We start from the raw sequence: 21,995 nt of genomic DNA, 5'->3' as shown, positions 1-21,995 counted from the left end.
CCTGAAGTGCCCAGGGCAAGGGGTCAGGGATGCGGGGACCACCCCCATGCATGGGCAGGACAGGAGGGGTGGCCAACTCCGGGCGTTTCTCTTCTCTACCCTCCCTCAGGGTGATGCCAAGATGCTGGAGATCCTGAAATTCACCCACCAGTTCCTGCAGAAGTTTTGTGCTGGCAACCAGGAAAACCAGGCCCTGCTGCACAAACACCTCAACCTGTTCCTGACCCCCGGGGTAAGGAGAGGGGACTGAAGGGTAGTTCGAGGCAACAGCACAGGGAGAGACTTCGGTACTGCTCCTGGGGCTGAGAGCAGGGGATACAAAAGGCAGCAGGAGACCCCAGGAGAGGAAGAGGAGGCTGCTCCTTGCAGCCCCCCAGCCTCACTCTGCTCCCCTGGTCCCGCAGCTCCTGGAGGCTGAGACGATGCAGCACATCTTCCTCAACAACTACCAGCTCTGCTCGGAGATCAACGAGACGGTGCCGCAGCACTTCATCCACTGCGTGGCCACCCACGGCCGCCACGTGCAGTACCTCGACTTCCTGCACACCATCATCAAGGCTGAGGGCAAGTACGTCAAGAAGTGCCAGGACATGATCATGACCGAGGTGAGCGCCTCTCCCCACAGCCTGTGGGGCATGAGTGTGGGGTATAGCAGGCATGGCTCCTGGGAGGTGCATGGTTGGCTTCTTCCTTGAGGAAGAGCCTTCCTGGCCATGCCGGCTTCTCCCTGGAGTAGGAAACATCTCCAGGAGCTTAATGCAAGGTCCAAGAGCCAATAACCATGGAATCTTTGGATTGCACTGCAAATGCCTAATTTTCCCTGTAAATGCATAGCCCTCTTATCCTTCACCCGCTGCTGCCTCTCATCGCCCCGCTGCAGAGGACCCCTTTCTCTGCCTTGTGGGGTTTCTGACGATTGTTCTTCGGAGCGGTGACCACTGACCCTTCCCTGCAGCTCACCAACGCCGGGGACGATGTGGTGGTTTTCTACAATGACAAGGCTTCACTGGCCACCCTTCTGGAGATGATGACAGCGGCCAGGGACGGGGTGGAGGAGAACAGCCCGCTGATGTACCACATCTCACTGGTGGACCTGCTGGCCGCCTGCGCCGAGGGCAAGAATGTCTACACGGAGATCAAGTGCACATCTCTGCTGCCCTTGGAGGACGTGGTGCGGGTGGTGACACATGAGGATTGCATCACGGAGGTACGGGGCACCCAGTGAGGAGGGGGCCAGTGGCTTTGCACTGATTGCCTTCTCCTGATGGTGCCTCTGCCCCCCCTCCTTCCCCCCGGCCCTGGCAGGTGAAAATGGCCTACGTGAACTTCGTCAACCACTGCTACGTGGACACGGAGGTGGAGATGAAGGAGATCTACACCAGCAACCACATCTGGACTCTTTTCGAGAACTTCACCCTGGACATGGCCCAAGTGCGTGGGAAGGGTTGGGTGGGAGGGACACAGCAGCAATGGCTGGCATATTGGATGGGGACAGGTTGGTGTCACCGGGGCTCCTTCAAAGCCTGGGCAGCCAGACATGGGGCATGGGCACCATGGGGACTTGTGTAGCTGCCACGCTAGGGGCTGGGGAGCCGTCAGGGCTGTCTGGCGTAGACCCAGGAACTGTCACCAGCCCCATCCTTCAGCTTAGCAAGGTCCCAGCAGCGCTGTGTGCCAGCAGCATCCAGCCAGGATGTGTGCTCACCTTGCCCTGGTGCCATCAGCATCCTCCCTTCTCCTCACAGATGTGCAAGAAGCGAGAGAAACGCCTGCCAGACCCTACGCTGGAGAAGTACGTGCTGACGGTGGTGCTGGACACCATCAATGCGTTCTTCAGCTCCCCCTTCTCGGAGAACAGCACGTCGCTGCAGGTAATAAGGTGCCGCATGGACAGGCCATGGCTGGGGGAGGAAAGCAGCTCATCGAGCCCCCCGGAACAAGGTCTGGGCACACCTTGCACTGATACATACCTGCCTGCTGTCTCCTTCAGACCCACCAGACCATTGTGGTGCAGCTTCTCCAGTCCACCATGAGGCTGCTGGAGTGCCCCTGGCTGCAGCAGCAGCACAAGAGCTCGGTGGAAGCCTGCATCCGCACACTGGCCATGGTCGGTAAGGAGCTGTGCCAGAGGGATGCTCTGTCCCCCACCGGCCAGGAGGATGCAGCCACCCTCGGCTACCTCCACTCCGGCGGCGAGCGAGAGCCACCGTCCCTACTGCGGGCCTTGGCAGGGCGCCCCGGCTAGAGGCTGCCGGCCGGGAATGGGGAGGTTTGGCTCCGGGATGTGTTTTTTATGAGCTACATCTCGGATACGACCCACCCCAGGGTGGCATGGGGATAACCGAAGCCTGGGCTTGGTTGGGAGATCCCTGGCGTGTTCCCTGCTGGTGAAGGGCCTGGAAACAAAGCCAGCATTTATGGTGGTTTTCCCTGGCCAGGACTTTGCCCTCAGCCTGCTTGTGGCTGCCTGACTCCGGACAAGGGTTGTTAGCACTGAGTCAGCCTGTGGAAAGGATTGCTCGTGGTTAGACGCTGGGTGGGGATTTCCCTTTGTAATTCGAGGCAGGGTGCTTACAACATCTCCACGCTGGGCTTTCCCAACCGAAAACTGGAGCTGGTGCCTCTTTCCATCCTACGCGTGGCTGGGGGGGCTGCGGGCAATGTTGTGCTGCAGTGGGGAGGGATGGATGGAAATACTCCACCCCTCACATAGTCTGGAGGAGTTTCCTCTTGTATTTAACCCAACTCTTCTCTGCTGCAAATGAAGAGGCGGTGAAGGGGTGTCTGGCCCAAGGCAGTGTGGTAGGACCCAGCCGATGGGGTGGGCTGGGTCATGGCTGTCCCCAACTCTGGCTCTGTCTCGTGCAGCCAAGAGCCGCTCCATCGCGCTGCCCATGGACCTGGATGCCCATGTCAGCTCCCTGCTCAACAGCAGCTCCACCAGCACCGTGCAGAGGAACACGTCCAGCTACAAGACGGCCACGCGGACCTTCCCTCGTGTCTCCACCACCCCCAACCAGTGGGACTACAAGAACATCATAGAGAAGCTGCAGGTACGGGGCAGGGAAGCAGCGGTAGTATGGATCCATGCATGATATCAAGAAGGTGCTGGCGTTGCAGGGGTCCCTCTCCCGTGCTCGTGTCTCCTAGGCATGCATTGGCCCTAAAGGTGTGTGCTGTGACTTGTAGGACATCATCAATGCCCTGGAGGATCGCTTGAAACCACTGGTGGAGGCTGAACTGTCTGTCCTGGTGGATGTCCTCCACCGGCCAGAGCTGCTCTTCATGGAGGGGACGGAGGCGTTTCAGCGATGCGAGAGTGGAGGTTTCCTGTCCAAGTGAGGATGCTTTGCGATTGCCCAGGGGTTGCCGGGAGTGCTGAGAAGGGCTGGTGACCTTCAGCCTCTGTGGGTTGTGCATCCTGGTGTGCACCTGCAGAGCGAAGGGGCGGTGGGGCTGTTCTCTTGGGGCACCCCCTTGTCCCTCTCAACCGTGTGACGGTGGCTCTGCTCTGCCAGGCTGGTGCAACACACCAAGGACCTCATGGAAACAGAGGAGAAGCTGTGCATCAAGGTGCTGAGGACGCTCCAGCAGATGCTGGTGAAGAGGAACAGATACGGCGAGAGGGTGAGCACCATGGTCCCGTGGCACGTCCCCAGCCCTGCAGCCCCTGTCACCCAGGCTGGCAGTGCCCTCCCCGCTGCAGCCCACGGGTGCTCAGCCATGTTCCGCTTTAGCACTGGCCTTGGCGTTGGGAGACTCATGACGTTTATTTGTCTTGGCAGGGCAACCTGCTGCGGAAAATGCTCCTGAACAATTACCTGCAGAACAAGAAGTCCAGCTCCAAAGGGGAAATCGTGGATGCTGCTGGGGGAGGTGAGTGCCCGGCTCCTGCGCCTTCCCTGTCTCTCTGCGCTGCTCACACACACCTTGAGTTCCCAGCTCCTGAGCCATGATGGGGTCAGATCTGGTCTCCATTCCCCCACCTCCGTAGGAGTAAAGGATTTGGGGAGATGAAGGGATGGGACTGGGCTAGTGGGAGGTGTCTCTGCCCATGGCAAGGGGGTTGGAACTACATGATCTTTAAGGTCCCTTCCAACCTAAACCTTCTGTGATTCTATGACTGAGATGCCCCTGGCAGTGGTTTATCTGTACTCATTCTCCTGCACTACCACAGCATCACGTCCATCCGTGTCCTCTCATGCAGGCCAAGACCAGGACTGGTCCGCTATTGCTGCTGTCCAGTGCCGCCTGGACCGAGAAGGGGCCACCAAGTTGGTGGCTGACCTCATCATGAACACCAAGAATGAGAAGATCTTCCAAGAGAGCATCCTGCTTGCCATCCGGCTGTTGGATGGAGGCAACACCGAGATCCAGGTGCTGAGCCCCGGCTGCGTGGTGGGCGCCAGCCCCGGGGGAATTGGGCACCCACAGTTTGCTGGGTGCGGTGTCATGGCCCCAGCACTTGGAAGACGTGGTTGCAGGGCAGTCCTCCATCCTGGGTTGGCCCCTGGGTAGCAGGCTTGGCCAAGATACTGTTTGGTTGCATGTGTTTGCTGGCCAGGGGAGGAACTGCAGAAATCTGTCTGATTTTGAGTTTTCCAGCTCAGTGGCTGGATGGAGCTGGAAGGCTGGGTGCTGCGACAGGGGCAGGTTGTCGTAGGTTGTTTCTGGAGTAATGCTGATGCCCTCTGCCGGGTATTGCTAAAATGGCTCAGGGCTGCAGGTCTTGGGCGATGACTCGTGGGTTATCTTGAATCCTTTTTCGCAGGGAAGCCAACAAATTAATTGTACGTGCAAAACCCAGTGGGGCTCCAGGCCTGGAGCTGCTGCAAGCACTGCTTGCTCTGTCCCTAACCCTGTGTTTAGAGTAAAAGAAAACACAGCGGCAGGGGATGATCCACCCCTGTAAATCCAAGAGGACTGTGATGTCCGGGGTTGCAGCATGGAAATAAACCTGCTCGCCAGGTTTTCTCAGACAAGGTCTTGAGTGCTGGAGGTCACCAAATCAGAGGGGCAGGCAGTTTGGACCCCATGATGGACACTTGCCCCTCCTTCCTCTCAGAAATCCTTTTACAACCTCATGACGAGCGACAAGAAGTCTGAGAAGTTCTTCAAAGTTTTGCACGACCGGATGAAGAAGGCACAGCAGGAGACCAAGTCTACGGTGTCTGTGAACATGAGTGACATCGGGAACAAGCCTCGTGAGGACAAAGACGAGCCTGACCCTGGTACCAAAGGTACGGGGCCGTGTCCCCTTGGTAGAGCCAACGTCTGTCTTGTTGGACGGTCCCATGCTAACGAGGTTGGATTGCCCTCTAGGACGAGGAGACACCTTCCTGATGCCTGGCACCCCTTCCCGATACCCAATGGCCATAGGGTTTCGGAAGGGCCATGACACCGGGGAGCAGGGTCAGAACAACGAAATGGGGGTGACGGTCCTGATCATGGAGCCTATCCTGCGATTCCTGCAGCTGCTCTGCGAGAACCACAACCGGGACCTGCAGGTTGGTTACGGGGGCTGCCAGGGACGGGGGCCAGGGCAGAGGCCACAGGACGGGGGGGTGGGACGGCTGGGCTCTGCTTCAGTTTGGTCCAAAAAGCCATTGCGCTGGTCGCTCTGTGCCTCGGTTTCCCCATCTGTAAACGCATCATCCCATACGGGTAACTTTTCTTAGTGCTGTGGAAGTTCACAGCACGACTGTGTCCCTGGGACTGAGTGCTGCGCTTGGAGGTCTGTCCGTTACAGCCCAATTCTCCATCGAACTGCAGCTGGAGGGGGCGTGGGGAGGGGGATCCGGACTGACACCCCCATCAGAGCGATGCCGCTCAGTCCCGTAACTGCAGCCTTTGCTCGACAGAACTTCCTCCGGTGCCAGAACAACAAAACCAACTACAACCTGGTGTGCGAGACGCTGCAGTTCCTCGACATCATGTGCGGCAGCACCACGGGGGGGCTGGGGCTGCTGGGCCTCTACATCAACGAGTACAACGTGGCCCTCATCACCCAGACCCTGGAGACCCTCACCGAGTACTGCCAGGGGCCCTGTCACGAGAACCAGGTCTGTGGGGATCCCAGCAGGGCTGGGGCATTCCCGGCGGGACTGGGGCGTTTCACCGCTGGGCAGGGATGCCCGAGGGAGGATTTGAGGCGGGGGATGAGTTAGAAAGCAGCAGAGACAGGGTCAGCTTTTGGTTTCAGGGTGTGGAGAGGAGCAGAACGCGGGCAGCAGAGGATGCCAGGGTGCACAGGGTGCTGCACGCGTTATGAGCTACTGCTTGGCTAGATAATATGGTGATGCAAACGAGGGTTGAATAATATAGTGGTGCAAATGGCGCCCCTTCCAGGGATACGGGGGGTTTGGGGCTCCTGGGGTAACGGGGCCGGGTCAGTGCTGTAGGCAGGGCACCGTTTCAGACCTGAGCTGTGTTGGAGGGTGAAGCCGGGGGGGACTGGCAGCATCCATGGGATAACACGTTGCGTTGCTCCCTGCCCCCCAGAGCTGCATCGTGACCCACGAGTCCAATGGGATCGACATCATCACAGCCCTCATCCTCAACGACATCAGCCCCCTCTGCAAGTACCGCATGGACCTGGTCCTGCAGCTGAAGGTGGGCAGAGCCTGGGGGACGGGCTGGGATGGTGGGCACGCGTGTGTGCGTCGCTCCGCGGGCTCCAGCTTAGCGGCATGGCCACGGGGCGTGCTGCGGGGTGAGGTGGCCGCTGTAGCGGGGACTGTGCACGTGTCAGGTCCTCGAGTGTAGGAGCACGTGGGCTTGGTGGGACGGGGCTGGTGCATCTCCACCATGTGGGGCTCAGATGCCTCTAGCACGGGGGAGATACAGCTGACCCGGGCACGAGGGAGGTTCTGCCCACTCCGAAGCCCTGGGCAGAGGCAAGGCACTGCTCCCCTCAGCAAGGACTTCTCCTTGCCAGGACAATGCCTCCAAGCTCCTCTTGGCCCTCATGGAGAGCAGACACGACAGCGAAAACGCCGAGCGGATCCTCATCAGCCTCCGCCCGCAGGAACTGGTAAGGGCTGACAGTGAGACACCCCCAGCCTTGCCCTGCTGAGCCCCCAGCCTCTCCCCCTGGCCCATTGCTCTTCTGCCTGCGGGTCCTGATGCAGTTTCTTGTTTGCAATCCAATAACCGTCTCTTCTTCCATACTGCTGGTCACCGTCTTCGGCACAAGCATCCATACTTAACGGTTTTCCCACAGCCGTTCGTGGCCAGAGGAGGAAAAGGAGGCAAGGAGATGGGGAGAAGCTCACTATCCCTCTGCTGCCTTCCAGGTCGATGTGATTAAGAAGGCCTATCTGCAGGAGGAGGAGTGTGAAAATGCCGAGGTTTCCCCCCGGGAAGTTGGCCACAACATTTATATACTGGCGCTGCAGGTACTGAGCTGTGACAGCAGGGTCCCTGCCAGGCTGGGCTCCCCGTGCCGTGCTGGGCACATTTTCCTCTGTATTTATTTACATTTTCTCCAGCCAGGCTGGCCCCCCTGGGGAGGCATGGCTGGGAAACGTGCTTTTGGCTCCTGTGAAAAGCCGCCCCAAGGCTTGCCATCCCGCTCCCCTGGGCGCCGGTGGCTGCTCGCCAGCCGGGGCTCACCCAGCTATCGCTGTCCCTCTTCCAGCTCTCCCGACACAACAAGTCCCTGCAGCAGCTCCTGAAGCCGGTGAAGCGAATCCAGGAGGAGGAGGAGGAGGGCATCTCGTCCATGGTACGGAGTGGACTCGGGAAGGGAGGCAGAGCCCCTTCAAGCCACCCTGACCGAAGACTCCAAAGAGTCTCCCACCCTTGCTGAGCCACCCTGGGTTTCGGTGTTTAAGATTTGATGGGTTTTGGTGTTTCCCAGGGGGACTAAAGAAAGAAAGGCTTATTGGTGCCCTCGTAGCCCAAACTACAAGCCCAAACGCATCTGCAGCTTTTATAACCACGCTGCGGAGAGCTGTACTTGCGGGGCTCCCCAAGGAAGGCTCAGCCATAGGGTGATGTCCAGCTCACCGCAGGGACAGGCTGGTGGCCCTGATGGGGTCCTGCCGGTACCCACATTCTCCCCTTGCCTTCAGAAAAGGAAGGGCTGAGTCCTTTGCTGTCGTGTCTTGCCTGTGTGCCTTAGATCCCAAACGAGATTCAGCAGTAATATGATTTCCCTGGGGTTTTACGCGCATTGATTTGTAATTTGTGGATTAGCAGCATTTGGATGTAATTATTGCAGGGAATCGAGTGTCTGTCACCTCAGGGAGGGCTCGTAACCCTTTAGGAAGCTTTAATTCATTTGCTTTTCCCTGAAACCTCATCAGCTTTGGTAGATCTTTGAGGAATGCTGTTGTCAGTGCAGAGTTAGACCTGGCTGAGGCCGCTCTCATCCTCTCCCCCTCTCCCCGCATCCCAGCTCAGCCTGAACAACAAGCAGCTGACGCAGATGCTGAAGTCGACGGCCCCGGTCCAGGAAGAAGAAGAGGATCCGCTGGCGTATTATGAGAAACACACCTCCCAGATTGAGGCAAGACCTCGTGAGCTCTTGGGTTGCCAGTAGGCGCGTGGCCGGTGAATCCCACGTGTGCTCCGGCTGGTTATTTTGCACTAGGAGCCGTCCCATCCCTACGCTGGCAAGAAGCAGAAGGGCCGTTTGCTCTGCAGAGAGCTGGAGGGGTTCACAGAGCCCATGGGGAGAACGAGCTGCCCCCCAGACCCTTCCTTTCTCGCACCATTTTGGCTGCCCCGTCCCCGCTCGCCAGCGCGGATCTCCTTGCAAGGCTTCGCGCAGTCTCAGCTTTCCTCCAGCAGAGCCAGGGCTGCCGTTGCTGGGGCCATTTGTAGCGTTAGACGAGTGGTCCGTGATGTTTGGATGCCGGTGGAGTGGGAGGGAGAGGGGGGAAGGCACAGCTGGGTCTAGGAAAGAGGAAACCAAAGCCTGGCAGGGGCAGGATCTGACGGCGCCCTCCCCTTGGCCCTGCTTCCTGCAGATTGTGCGCCTGGACCGGAGCATGGAGCAGATAATCTTCCCGGTGCCCGGCATCTGCGAGTTCCTCACCAAGGAGACCAAGTACCGGCTCTTCACCACCACGGAGCAGGACGAGCAGGGCAGCAAAGTCAGTGATTTCTTCGACCAGTCGTCCTTCCTCCACAACGAGATGGAATGGCAGAAGAAACTGCGCAGTAAGAGCAAGGCAGACCTTCCCTTCGGGCTCCCCCCGGCCAGCACGGGTGCTTCCAGTAGCCCCCGGTGTGAAAACGGGGGGCAGCCCTGCTTTGAAAGGGTTCCTGGCAGCAGCCTGGAGATGAGATCTCCGAGCAGCCTGTGCCCCTTGCTCTGTAGAGCACAACACACGCGGCAGTTTGCAGATAGCGGAGGTTCATCACGATCCCAGGGATGTATTTCCTCCATGCCCGTTAGTGCAGTTGCTCAGCCGTCTGAAATCCATCTTGCAGCCCATTCCCTGGGATTACACCTGCAGGTGTTTTCCCCTGGAAAGCCCTCTCTTCCTTTGCTTTCAGCTGCCTTCTCCTAAGCCGGGTCTAGCAGCTACACGTGGGAAATAAAACTCATTTCTCCGCACCCTGCAGACCTGCTTAGGTGCTTTCAGGGCTGCATCAGGAAGGAAATTCTGGCTTAAAATAACAGGAGCTCAGTAGAGAGTCACATTATAAATACTGCGATGCAGCTAAGGGGCAGTGTAGCAGCTCTGAAAACACTTGCCGATCCAGTCAAAACTATCTTAGGAATTCGGCAGGAAACAAGTTTCTAGTATGGATGGGAAATTGCTGGCTGGGTCTCCTCTGGGACCAGCACCAGCGCTGAAAACACAAAGATACTGTTGTTTTGAAGGACGCGAGGCTGTGGGAGGTGGGGAGGAAGGTGAGGAGGAGGATGGAGCCGATCTGATTCCGAGGTGCCAGAGCAGGTCAAAGGGCCGAGAAGCCAAGAATCGTGAGCAGTAACATTCTGAACTTGCACTGCTATTTCAGCAGATGAGCAGGGAGCTTTTATTAATGTTTTGAAGGAAGTGGGAGGCAAGGGTCCCTCCGGGCCCACTAGCTGTACCGAGCCCAACCCTTCGGGTGTCTGGGAGGACAAAGCCTTCCCCGGTTGGCCGCAGGTTGGCTGAAGTTTGTGTGTCTGCCTCCTCTCCCCCCAGGCATGCCGCTGATGTACTGGTTCTCCCGCAGAATGACTCTCTGGGGAAGCATTTCCTTCAACTTGGCTGTCTTCATCAACATAATCATTGCTTTCTTCTACCCCTACGTTGAAGCCACTTCCATGGGTAAGTGGCCCGGCATCTGCTGCTCCTCGAGGTGGAAGAAAAAGGGGACCCTCGTATGCAGGGGAACTGGTCCCCTTACCTGTAATCTCCCCAACCTCAGTCTCCTTTTGACTCCTAAAGCCCCAAGTCCTCGCGGCTGGTCAAAGGAAGGGATTGAGTCACGATTTTGGTCGCCAGCCCTCCCACTGCTTCCTTCTTAGGGAAAAGTCTCTTCTCCCTGGGCTGCACTTTCCCTGCCTGTAAAACGGGGGAAGCGGTGCCAGCACACGGACCTGCTGTCAGGCAAAGCCTCCGTCATTTACAGTGGTTTTGAGATATCAGATAAAAGATGTCAGAAAAATGCATCAGTGAGAACCATCTTGGTCGACACTAGTCTTTGCAGTCAAGCGTCATTTTTCTCTTTCTTCCCTCTGATAATCAGCACGTTAGTTCTTCAGGACAGCAGCACGGTGTCCGATTGGCAGCATGGATTTCATCTCGTGCCATTTAATTGCTGTGGCTCTTCTCTTCCCAGGAGTGCTGGATTCCCCACTGATCTCCCTGCTCTTCTGGATTCTGATCTGCTTCTCCATCATGGCCTTGTTCACCAAGCGCTACGGTGTCAGACCGCTCCTCGTGGCACTGATCTTGCGATCCATCTATTACCTGGGGATTGGACTCACTCTCAATATACTGGGAGCTCTCAACGTAAGTTCTCCGTGTGCTGGAAGAGCAGCATAGCATCCCGTAGCACAGGAGGCTGTTCCGCATTCATAAAGTGCAGCAAACCCCACTCCCTCCCGTTTCTGGTTGTTCCCCAGCTGACCAACAAGATTGTGTTTGTGGTGAGCTTCGTGGGCAACCGTGGGACCTTCATCCGAGGCTACAAGGCCATGATCATGGATGTGGAGTTTCTTTACCACGTTGGCTACATCCTGACGAGCGTCCTGGGACTCTTTGTGCACGAACTCTTCTACAGCATCCTGGTACGATAAATGCAGATGTTTGGGGCACAGAAGTAACCTGTCAGCCCTGTTAGAAGCTGGAAGGTTCTTGTGACACCATCCAGGGGCTGATTGATAACAGCAGTGAGAACAATTCGCTGTGCTCTAATCTTCGCGTAGGCTGATCTCTCTGCCTTCCGACAGTATCTATTACTGTCTCTCTCCTGGTCTTTTGCTATCTCTCTCTCTTTCTAATCTCCACCGTGTGCTTTATCTGGGTCAGCTGGGAGACAACGTGAGCTGGTGAGGGCAGAGGCAGGGTGCGTGTGTCCTGTTCCTGCCTCTCCTGCTGTGCATAAGTCACTTCATTCTCCTCCGCTTCCCCACAGTGAGCTGGGAAACTTAAATGCTTTATGTGAAAGTTAGTCAAGGTCTGCTGAGTGATCCAAGATCTCGGGATAAAAGGGGATATAGGTAGGCCAGGCATTGTCAAGAAAAGCACTCCCCCCCTGCCCCCCCAGCATTTCTTTGCTCCTGTGTCCTTTCAGCTCTTTGACTTGATCTACCGTGAGGAGACCTTGTTCAATGTCATCAAAAGCGTGACGCGGAACGGGCGCTCCATCCTGCTGACAGCCCTCCTGGCTCTCATCCTCGTCTACCTCTTCTCCATCGTGGGCTTCCTGTTCCTGAAGGATGACTTCATCCTGGAGGTGGACCGGCTGCCGGACAGCAAAGCCAAAGGTTGGTCAGTCCTTGCCCTCGTTGGCTGCAGTTCTCGGGCTAGAGAGGGGCCAGGCAGAGCTGGGTCCCCTTATGCAGCTGGACCAGTGCATGAGCCCCGGCTGCAAAACCACCCGTGTGTCTCTGTGTGCATCATGGGTTTTACACCCGTGGCACAAACTCCTGGTGGCACTGGTGTTGGGGTTAGCAGAGAAGACAGCTGCCTGTGCCGACTTAAGGACCTCGTGCTGCAGGGAGCAGGGTTTTGGGGCTAGGAGTGATGGCAGGGGGTGGAGAGCGGCAAATGAAGTTTTAGCACTGTAGAGTCTTAACTGAAACTCGAGCAAAAGCTTCAAAGCCTAGAAAAAGCTAGGAGAAGAAAGAAACTTTTTCTCAAGAAGCTTGAAAGCTACAAGAAGAGGCAGTTGAAAAGCACCCGCGACAGCAATGAAGAGCTTTACTAAAGCCAGCTGATGCTCTGGCATGGCTGCGGTCTCTTTTACTTGCAGATGACCCCTTGGGGATGCAAAGGAACATGGAGACCTTCATGGAGTCATGCAGCAGTGACAAAATTAGCTGCTCTGCTGTGCCCACTGCCTTGGAAGGTAAGTGAGCTCATTAGAAAGGTTGACTGGGAGCAGCAGAGTCGGTTGGCTGCCTGGTTTGTCAGCGAGCTCAGAAAAATCCTAGCTTTTCAAAGCTGGAAACAAACAACTCACTTTCTGGCAAGAGGCCTGCAAATTTTGCACTGACCATGGCATAAAAAATATGTTGAAGTAGATTCAGTTTAGTCATAAAGGAAGCGGGAGCTTCAGGGAGAGCTCAGCCAAACACCTCCACAGCAGGAATCAAGCTGGAGGAGCTGCTGGGAAGTTGCTGGTTGGGAGATGCACAAAGAGCATCTGCTCCCAGGGGATTTGCCACTGCAGCAGGAGTCATCCCCGCAGCTCTAGGTTCTTTGGAATGCCCTGGTACTTCTGCCCTGTCTATGCTCTGGGTTTTCGCTTTTATTTCCCTCTAGAAACAGAGGCTGACCAGTGGGAGCGCGCCTGCGACACGCTGCTCATGTGCATCGTCACTGTCCTGAACCACGGCCTGAGGAACGGAGGGGGCGTGGGTGACATTCTGCGGAAGCCGTCGAAGGATGTGAGTTTGGGCAGCATGCGGGACCCCTTTCTTCTGCCAAGTCCCGCTGCGTTTACCGCTGCGCAGCTGCCCTCCCTCCCTGGAGACTGTGACACTTCCAGCTCTATCCCCCACACTCTCCCCCAGTGCTTTTCTCCTCGCTTTCCCAATCACACCCTTTATTCCTCCTCACCTGGGCCCCTCAGCCATGGCCCGTGTAACGAGGCAGCACGGGTAGCGTGGCTGGGGGAGAGGTGTGCAAGAGACCCACGTTTATCCCTTCCATCCATTACAGGAGTCCTTGTTTCCCGCCCGGGTTGTCTACGACCTCCTCTTCTTCTTCATTGTCATCATTATCGTCCTGAACCTCATCTTTGGGGTCATTATTGACACCTTTGCTGATCTGAGAAGCGAGAAGCAAAAGAAAGAAGAGATACTGAAGACGACGTGTTTCATCTGTGGTGAGCGCTGGGACCTCGCTGTCGAGGAATTGCCCCAAAGCTTTTTTAGGTTGAGGGGGGGGAGAGGGGTTTCAGCTGGTTTCTGCTTTTCATTTGGTTCACAGCAAAAACTTAAATCTGTTCACTGATGGGTCACTGCAGTGTGAGGAGGCTTAACCAAGGACCCAAACCGAGAGGGGAAATTATCTGTATTGGTCCTGGCTTTCCGCTAATGAGGCGTTACGCTGAACGCCACACCGTGGAGTTCTTGGGGAGGGGGGGGAAAAAAAAGCACCATATTACTAATGAAATAAACTACAGAAAATGTTCTGGAATGCTTTCAGTCATCGGAAAGCAACCAAAAAAAAAAAAAAACCACCACAAAAAAAAAAAAGGAAAAACCCGATAAACCTAACTGCTTTTTTCTTAAAAGGTCCACTGGGTGCATTTTATGCTTTTAGATACATAGGCAGGGAGCAGAGCTAGTAGTTCTTCAAATAGAAGCCTCCTGAACACACAACTGGGTTATTTTCCCCCTGTTCGGGATGCTTGTTGTGTGCTAAATGCCAACTAATTATTACAAGCACTTTTTGAAAGTCACACCTGGGAGGGGATGCAATTATCTGTACTTCCTTTCACATGTGTTTGCTTGCTCGCTCCTTCCCTTCTCCTCGCCTCCTCCCTCCACCTTCTCCGCTCTCCGCTGCCTTTCCCAGGACTCGAAAGGGACAAGTTTGACAACAAGACGGTGTCCTTTGAAGAGCATATTAAATACGAGCACAACATGTGGAACTACTTGTACTTCATAGTGCTGGTGCGAGTGAAGAACAAGACAGACTACACAGGGCCGGAGAGTTACGTGGCGCAGATGATAAAGGTACGCGTCCTCTCGGGGAAGCTCTTCCACTCTTGCAACCTGCCTGCCCCGGGGAAATAGCTGAGAACAAGGGGCTCGCCAAAGAAAAAACCAGTTTTGAGAAGGAGCTTTTGGAAAATATTTAGTAACGTTGTTGTGCCTTAGTTCGTTCTTAGCTGGTTATTTCCACTGCGCCGTCTCAGCCAGCAGCACGTTGTCTGTTGGGTGTTTTGTGCTGCGCGTTTGAACCAAGGGCAGAACCAAGAGTAGAGAGTGGGACTTACTTCAAGTGATTTCAAGGCAAGAAGGGAGGGAAAGGAAACTTAGAAAAGAAAAACTTCTGAACTTGAGCCCAGAAGGCTGTAAGGAAAAAAAAGCTGGAAATGGACTATTTGTTGAAAACTCGCAAATATACAGACAAAACGAGCCTTTGAGACTTTCTTTAATCCCTAAGCAGCGGCAGGTGTCCTGTTAAATCCTACCAGTCTCTTCCCTCCTCCTCACCCCCTCTCCAACTCCCATTTTCCATGGTCGCCTTTCCAGAATAAGAACCTTGACTGGTTCCCCCGGATGCGAGCCATGTCGCTGGTCAGCAATGAAGGGGAAGGGGAGCAGAATGAGATCCGCAATCTTCAAGACAAGCTCAACACCACGATGAAGCTGGTGTCGCATCTCACCTCCCAGCTGAATGAGCTGAAGGAACAGGTACTTAACATTTTTTAAAAATAGGAACACTTGAGGAACACCTGACTATAGAAACCCGCTGTCCTTTCCAAAATAGACACCTGTTCCAAGGAACAGGAGGCAGAACCAGCCCAGGCCAGCACAACTTCAGACACGAAGCAAAGGGCTCCTGCAGCTCTTTTTGGGGGGTCTGGGCCGCTTGGGCCAAGTGCTTTTCGATGCTTTACTTCCTCATCAGCTAGAGTCAACCTCGCAGGGTTTTCTGGCAGATGCTAAAAGCAGGCTGGTCAGTCAGACACCGGTGGGGAGCATGTTAGTGAATTTAAAGGCGACCTGGTTTCCTACCTCACTCGTGGCCTTGTTTGAACTCTAGATGACAGAGCAACGGAAGCGCAGACAAAGGATGGGGTTTGTGGATGTCCAGAACACCATGAACCACTAAGATGGAGAAGAAGCATCGGCTTCACCCACCGAGGGACTACACATATGTGTCAGCTAACGAGGCTGCTTATTCCTGGGTTCCACGCATGGACGTCACTGTCAGAGAAAAGACAGACCACGCGGAAGAGCTTCACAGTCAACATTTTCCCTAGAGCGCTTGTAAGCAATTCCGGAACCAGGGACTGGCCAGGATTCCTCACGATACCTGGACCCACACGTTACTCTAACGCCCTTGTAGGAAGATAAATTATACAGGACTTCTATTCCTCATTGCAATAACTCTTTATTTTGCAAATGTGGAGGGTTGTATCTTTATCTCCATGCACTACATTCTGGTGGCCTCAGGTGTAGTGTAACTAGCTGTAGGGCTGCAGTATTTAACTTATTCCAAGAGTGGCACTAGTACATGTGGATCTTTGCAAACCAGCCATCGTATTTACCGTACCTGCCCCATGCTGATCCTTCTCCATTGAAAGAATTCCGTTCATCACTGTGGTGCAGGAAAGAGGAGCTAAACTCAAGGAGGTGGATTTGTTAATTTAACTCAACAGACGAGGATGAGTATCCAAGCTTGTACTAGTGTGAACTAGTCTTTTGCCTTCTGTGGACCAAGGATATCAGGGCAGTAGGAGTAGGAGACTGCAGGTTTACAGGAGTTCACTGTGAAGGGGTGTCCTGTGTTTTAGTTTCATCTCTGGTGTAATGTTTTATTATTAATTTTTTTTTGTTATTGTTGTTACTTAAGAACTAAAATGTAAATTGCCTTAACTAAATTAAATACAAAATCATGTTACAATAAAAACTTAAACATGGTAAAGAAAGTGCCGTTCCTGTGTACTCCGGTATGTAATGGGGTTGTTACAAATAGAAATACTGAACAATCCAAAGACCCAAGGTGCTCCACAACCCAATGCTCACTGCTCCAGCTGCTAAACATTAAAATATAGTACGATGCTCCAGTCAGGAGTTGAAGAAAAACGCTACCATGAAAACTACCTTGAACACCAGCCTTGTTTTCTGAAGGTTTGGATTAGAGCCTGCTGCAAAGTTTCAAATTCTTTCGCTACGTGCCAGGAAAACACTGTTCAAATACATAAAAAGGAGCAGCTGTTGGTGCTGCCGGGAGCCAAGCAGCGTCCTGGCATAGCTGTGCTCTAGACACTCATCCTTCCCAAGCCAAGCAGTGCTGTAGCCACCCCAACTACGGTCCTCTGCCTCCCCAGAATAGACACTGATGCAAGCATTAAAGCTTTAAAAAGGAATAAAAATAGGCCACAGCAATGGACTAATCATACCTGAAATTTGCTTATGGCCCTATATACCAACCTATCTTTGTCCCTCAGATACGCAGCAAGCCATACGGAACCGTCTCTTCCCGCTGAGGGAAATGTGCATATAGGTAGCTCAACCAGCAACACACCGCTGCAGCACTTGATTGAAATCTCAGTTAAACTCTTACACTGCTCCACTGCCACCACGGTAAACAGTCACCCTCAGTCCTCTCCTGTGTCTTCTCAAAAGGAAAATAAATGTGACAATTAAAATTATCCCCCCCTCAATTTCAGCGTTACCAGTGCCAACAGACAGAAACACAAGCATAGCTACGTTTTCACATCATCACCGTTGTTATCGTCACAAGCAAATTTAAAGCTAACGTGGTTGCACCCACTTGCTCTGTGCATCTCCTGGTTGTTCCGTTTTTCATACCACAAAGGATCTGGTCTAACACCACAAAGTTCTTTCCTCTACACTACACTGATTTCAGCACAGGTGTGTTATGTCCTAGATTTGCATGAAAAAAAGAGGGGGCACTAAAAATGAAGGGTGTAAGGTGCAGGTCTGAACAAAAATGCTGTTGCTAAGAGGAATAAATGGTTTTATTCATCATGGCAACATACAGTGCTTTAGGAATATATACAGTGGAGAATCTGGGAGTTAGCCTATCACTTTGAGTCCTCCTCAGGTTTCTTGGCATAAAACTTTTCTCGCAGTTTTTTCCATGTCCCTTTTTTCATGTCTTCCATCTGTTTCAGAATGTCTGCAAAAGAAGGAGAGAGAGAGAGATGGGGAAAGAGGAAGAAAAGCAGAAAAGCAAAGGAATGAAAGCCCTCTTATAAAAGCTTTGCCTTACATATATTTTCCTTTTTTGACTTCACATCTTAATGAATTTCTATTTCAGGGCCTGAGGCCAGTTTGTTTTCCCTTCCAATCAATTGTGCGGGGAGTCCCTTATCGCTAACAACTAATATTCAGTTTCCACGCACTGCAATCAAAGTTAGGAACTGGAGCAGAACAAACTGCACTAGCTTCCTACATGGCACTTAATAAATGATCTGGCTGAGAGTATTTCTCTATCATGGTACCCTCTTTTCTCTCAAAGTCTAATACAAAAGGAGAAACACTAAAGGGAATTTGACTGTGGTGAAACAGAAGCTGAGATTTTTTCGAGTGATGCAGCAAACATGCATTCCTTTCACATAGCTCCTACTATCTGATCTCAAAGAGCCCTTGCAAACCCTCTGCTGTTCCTGCCCAGTGCAAAATACAATCGACTTTTCGCCCTGATAGATTAGTGAAGAACTCCTCGATTATTCCTGTGCTCCTCATTAAACACCCTAATACACTGTCTTGGCAGTACCATTCTGTCCTTTAGTCACTGGTGTTTAGTAGAAATGTTGCAGAAAGACCACAAAGACGAGAACGTACTTTATCTCCTGCTCTGACTTATTCTGAAATCAAGCACAGTATTAGTACCTGTTGCTAGTATCATCTTGCAATCTTCTACTGTCACTCCGGTGAAGCTTGTGTCTTTCAGGCGTGGATACTTCATAAATGACCAAGTAGGTGAGAGAAGGAGAGAGAGAAAAAGATGTTACTTGTAGTGCATTAAAGAAGGTAAAAACGTCACCATACCGTGAGCTTATTTTCAGTCAAACTCTAAAAATTTTGTTCACTCATACCAAGAACTATCATCTGCATTGTTCAGACATGTCCCAGAGGCCAAGGTGTCTGCAGCTTCCCCAGAGTGACCAAAGGCACCAGGTAGTGCTGCATCCACCTCACTGCTCGTTTGTCCGTTAGACGTTCCCAGAAACCCTGCTGGGACGAGGCACCCAACTGCAGTAGATGGTGACTCACCCCCTAAAAGAGGGGTGATGGCTAATGCCCAAGCTCACCTTGTTTTTGTAGTAGTTGGTGTGGATTCTGACTAAGCTCTCATACATTCGGTCACAGGTCTCCGGGTCAGCGATCTGGAAATGGATAAAAGTAGCACACAAGCCTTAAATGAGACCACCTTATTTCAAGGCTAGTGAGAAGGACAGTCAGGGAGCAGCTTAGGTGACTTCTCAGTGCAATGAAGGATGCTGGTGACCCCTAATATGCTGCTCCAGAATGCGGATCAATTTCTTTCCCCTCCACTTCTCACCACTTTGCCCTACAAGAATAACAAGGCATGTGATTTCCAGAATGGACCTTAAACTCTGCTTGAAAAGATTTGACAGATCAACTGTGAATACACAGTTAATGAGATCATTGCTGGACAGTTTTCTTCTCACATTTATTGGCCACTGCTGTGAAATCTGTGAGACTTCTTGCTCACAGGCCAGTTTTGCTGCCTGTTTTATTCTAAAGCATCAAATAGGATCATGCACTAGGACGGAATTTAGAAAATCCCGGTGCTGGCTAAAAATAGTTTATAATTGGTTAGGCAAAAGCAACATGAAAGACACTGAACAGCTTGTGAAGGGTAAATGGATTTCTATTTTGGTCGAGTAAGTTGGAAAGATTTTGCTAATACCTAAACCTCTGCTAGGTGCCTCAGACAGGTGCATCTGCCTTGCAGGGACATCTATTTAGCAGCGTGATGGCACGTCATCTTGTTTTTCTATTTTACAATGGGGGCCAACTTGACCAGAACTCTGCATTGCTGCTCGATGACATCAAACATAAATGATTAAAATGGATACACAGATAAGAATAGTATCAACAGAAACACGTCAGGATAAAATGACACAGCTTATCTGTCCTTGGGACATTGGCACAGGTTCAGCCTCCTCTGTGCAAACTAGGAAAACTAAGGAAAAGCTCTGCTTATTCAGTAGGAAATGGCTGCTGCAGGAGAGAGGATATAGGGACAGACAGACTGTCAAGAGTAAGCACCATCACACTGCAGGTGATCTTCAGCTTAACACATCCTGCAGTCACATTTCAAATGACCCCGCTAGTGTTTTAGTAGTGATAGCAGAAATAGCTATTAAATGGGTAGCAGAAACAGTATCTTCCCCCCATAAAATCAGCAAGTCTTATTCCACATGAATAAAACAGACATTAGACTGATAAAGTATCCTTTATGGTTCTAGTTCTTTTCTCACATTCCTTCTGCTGTCTGCCAGTACATTTCCCTTTGCCGTATGAAGCCTTTATACATACAAATTGACATCAGTGCTGCAGGCATCAATTTAGATTTCAAGATGAGTGGCAGCTTTGGGGTCTTGCAGCCAATTGGTGCAGCAAATTCAGCTGTCCTAAGCATATAAAAAAGCAATAAGCACTTTCCGAAATGTCTGCTGCAGACTATTCCAGTGACCAATATAGAATTAGGTGCCTATAATGGCCCCTTGAAGTAGAAAATGCATATCTGGAACAGTGTTTTTATGCTAAGAAAGGGTACATTTCCATTCCACAGCACCACCTCCAAGCCTGTAAAGGTCTGCAGCCCAAGTCAAGCATTAGCTTCTTTGATTTATTTCAGCACCAAAGCCTGAACTCCAACACAATTACAACTGCAGCTGGAATCCAATTTTATAATCGCTACACCCTAACAATGCACATGCACTACAGACTGCATTGCACTATCATCCTACCATCACGGTAAGCAAAAGACACTAACTAACTGGATTCCAGCACGCTGTTGACAAATTCACAGTGCTTTGTATCCCACTTCCATAATCACGGGAATAGCGCTCCCCAAAGCACGCAGTGTAAATGGTGGAAGAACGTGGCATACACCGCAGCTTGTCCTGTGCGAGAAACACAGCATGGCTGCTGGGGCCTGTGTTTTAAAGGCCTGTCCTGGGCCCCGAGGAGAACGGAGGGAGGCTGCGGGGGGCCCTGAGGAGACCCGAGGGAGGCCCGTTTCACAGCGGAGCCACCCAGGCACAACCTTCTCAACCGTAACCGCGAAAGCGCCGAAAAAAAACCCCCGCGTCAGCACCAAGATCCCAGGGTTTACGCCCAAAAACCGCCACAGCCTCCTCACACCGACCGTTAAACTACCGTGAGGGAGGAGGCGCCTGCGCGGCCCAGGCCCCGCCTCGCCCCCCCCCGACCCCTCGCAGGCCGCGGCCGCCGCGGGGGTGCCACCTTCCCCCCTCCCCGCCCTCACCTGCGTGTTCTCCCCTTCGCGGAAGGCCTGGGCCACCCGCTGCCGCAGGAAGACGCCCAGGTCCCGCTGCCGCTTGGTCTCCTCCACCGGCCACTCCTCGCAGAGCTTCAGGAACCGCCGGTACCTGGTGGCCGCCATCGCTGCCGGCGGCGACGGCCACGGGGGGGATCACGTGACCTACGGCAGGCGAGAGGGGTCAGGCCGGGCGGCGCGTGCGCAGTACGGGGCGGGCCCGGCGGGAGGGGGATGGCGGCGGGGGCGAGAGGGGGACGGCGCAGCCCCTCAGCGGTTCTTCCCGGGGGGCAGCACCGCAAAGCAGCGCTGGGGGGGCTCCGGAGGCGCCGCCCCATCCATCTCCCACCCGTTCCCGGGAGTGCTTTCGGTGAGGCCGGGGAGAACTTCCAGGCCGGGGAGAACTTCCAGGCCGGGCCCTCAGGCCGCTGCTGCCCGCGCAGGCCCAGGCCGCTGCAATGTCGGGGGTCGGGGCCTGGGGAGCAGCGAGGGCCACCCCCAGTGGTCTCACGGCCTGCCCTGTGTTTATGAAAGACAGCTGATGAGAGTAGACTGGCTTTTCCCATTCATTTGCTCGGTTGCTGCCTACACTCCAAGCGGCCTGCTTTGTGCGGCTGGCAAAGGGGTCTTGCTCCTGCGGTGCTGCTAATAGCCGGGCCGGGCAGCCAGCAGCACAGCATGTAATAGCTACTTTCGCGCTTGCCTTCAGGCCGTTTTAAAACCTAGAAAGGCTTGCCTGGTTTTCCCTTTCTGCACGTGCAGTACCTAAGGTTGTATGCTGGCTCAGAGCTCCTCAGCAGGCAAATGGTTAAATACTTGATAATTGTGTGCTCCTGTATAAGGGGTGAAAAGGGAGGGAGCGGGATGCCTTCTGTCACTCACCGTTCAAGCAGCCGGTTGCTGTTTTCATCCCAGGCGGATGAGGTGTGCAGCCAAGGGGGTGTTTTGCTCTGCTGACGAGGGGCTCTGGTTGCTGGTGTCGTGCTCAGACCCTTCTCCACCCTTCCCCACTTCCAGACCTGGCTTCCCGGTGCACGCAGCCAGCAAGAGGCCCGGCAGGGATGCAGACGCTGAGGTGGGTCTGTATAAACCCCATCAGCAGAGCTGGCAACAGCCACAATTAGCACTGATCCC

General features: G+C 53.5%; 2 protein-coding genes across 2 annotated transcripts in view; one reads left to right on the top strand and one right to left on the bottom strand.

Moving 5' to 3' along the window:
* The window catches only part of ITPR3 (inositol 1,4,5-trisphosphate receptor type 3), a 43,228-nt gene extending 26,950 nt beyond the window's left edge, over positions 1 to 16,278 (top strand). The window contains exons 29-58 of the mRNA XM_074564569.1: positions 110 to 232; positions 405 to 605; positions 956 to 1,207; positions 1,306 to 1,431; positions 1,746 to 1,871; positions 1,991 to 2,111; positions 2,869 to 3,053; positions 3,190 to 3,338; positions 3,519 to 3,627; positions 3,786 to 3,876; positions 4,208 to 4,377; positions 5,066 to 5,240; positions 5,323 to 5,507; positions 5,862 to 6,062; positions 6,502 to 6,612; positions 6,938 to 7,033; positions 7,296 to 7,397; positions 7,640 to 7,726; positions 8,402 to 8,512; positions 8,976 to 9,168; positions 10,149 to 10,274; positions 10,789 to 10,961; positions 11,075 to 11,239; positions 11,746 to 11,938; positions 12,427 to 12,522; positions 12,939 to 13,063; positions 13,338 to 13,503; positions 14,199 to 14,359; positions 14,882 to 15,043; positions 15,396 to 16,278. Of these exons, the coding sequence (XP_074420670.1) occupies positions 110 to 232; positions 405 to 605; positions 956 to 1,207; positions 1,306 to 1,431; positions 1,746 to 1,871; positions 1,991 to 2,111; positions 2,869 to 3,053; positions 3,190 to 3,338; positions 3,519 to 3,627; positions 3,786 to 3,876; positions 4,208 to 4,377; positions 5,066 to 5,240; positions 5,323 to 5,507; positions 5,862 to 6,062; positions 6,502 to 6,612; positions 6,938 to 7,033; positions 7,296 to 7,397; positions 7,640 to 7,726; positions 8,402 to 8,512; positions 8,976 to 9,168; positions 10,149 to 10,274; positions 10,789 to 10,961; positions 11,075 to 11,239; positions 11,746 to 11,938; positions 12,427 to 12,522; positions 12,939 to 13,063; positions 13,338 to 13,503; positions 14,199 to 14,359; positions 14,882 to 15,043; positions 15,396 to 15,464 (4,350 nt within the window). The 3' untranslated portion in view covers positions 15,465 to 16,278. The remainder of the gene's footprint in view (positions 1 to 109; positions 233 to 404; positions 606 to 955; positions 1,208 to 1,305; positions 1,432 to 1,745; positions 1,872 to 1,990; positions 2,112 to 2,868; positions 3,054 to 3,189; positions 3,339 to 3,518; positions 3,628 to 3,785; positions 3,877 to 4,207; positions 4,378 to 5,065; positions 5,241 to 5,322; positions 5,508 to 5,861; positions 6,063 to 6,501; positions 6,613 to 6,937; positions 7,034 to 7,295; positions 7,398 to 7,639; positions 7,727 to 8,401; positions 8,513 to 8,975; positions 9,169 to 10,148; positions 10,275 to 10,788; positions 10,962 to 11,074; positions 11,240 to 11,745; positions 11,939 to 12,426; positions 12,523 to 12,938; positions 13,064 to 13,337; positions 13,504 to 14,198; positions 14,360 to 14,881; positions 15,044 to 15,395) is intronic.
* Positions 16,279 to 17,322: 1,044 nt separating this feature from the next.
* Positions 17,323 to 21,026, bottom strand: UQCC2 (ubiquinol-cytochrome c reductase complex assembly factor 2). The gene is made up of 4 exons (XM_074564578.1): positions 20,850 to 21,026; positions 18,640 to 18,714; positions 18,218 to 18,287; positions 17,323 to 17,501 (listed from the first exon to the last, which is right to left on the bottom strand). Exons 1-4 carry the CDS (start codon positions 20,985 to 20,987, stop codon positions 17,407 to 17,409), a joined length of 378 nt encoding a protein of 125 aa, XP_074420679.1. The 5' UTR covers positions 20,988 to 21,026; the 3' UTR covers positions 17,323 to 17,406.
* Positions 21,027 to 21,995: the final 969 nt, after the last annotated feature.

The sequence above is a fragment of the Larus michahellis genome, chromosome 21, assembly GCF_964199755.1.
Source record: "Larus michahellis chromosome 21, bLarMic1.1, whole genome shotgun sequence".
In the NCBI taxonomy this organism is placed as follows: Eukaryota; Metazoa; Chordata; class Aves; order Charadriiformes; family Laridae; genus Larus; species Larus michahellis.
This window is presented reverse-complemented; position numbering and strand designations above follow the sequence as displayed.

Excerpts from the sequence above, each read along its gene's own strand:
- UQCC2 (XM_074564578.1), bottom strand. The coding sequence starts at position 20,987 with ATGGCGGCCACCAGGTACCGGCGGTTCCTGAAGCTCTGCGAGGAGTGG. Across the intron at positions 18,715-20,849 it reads GCGAAGGGGAGAACACGCAG|ATCGCTGACCCGGAGACCTG; the intron begins GTGAGGGCGGGG and ends ATCCATTTCCAG. Across the intron at positions 17,502-18,217 it reads CAAGATGATACTAGCAACAG|ACATTCTGAAACAGATGGAA; the intron begins GTACTAATACTG and ends CTTCTTTTGCAG.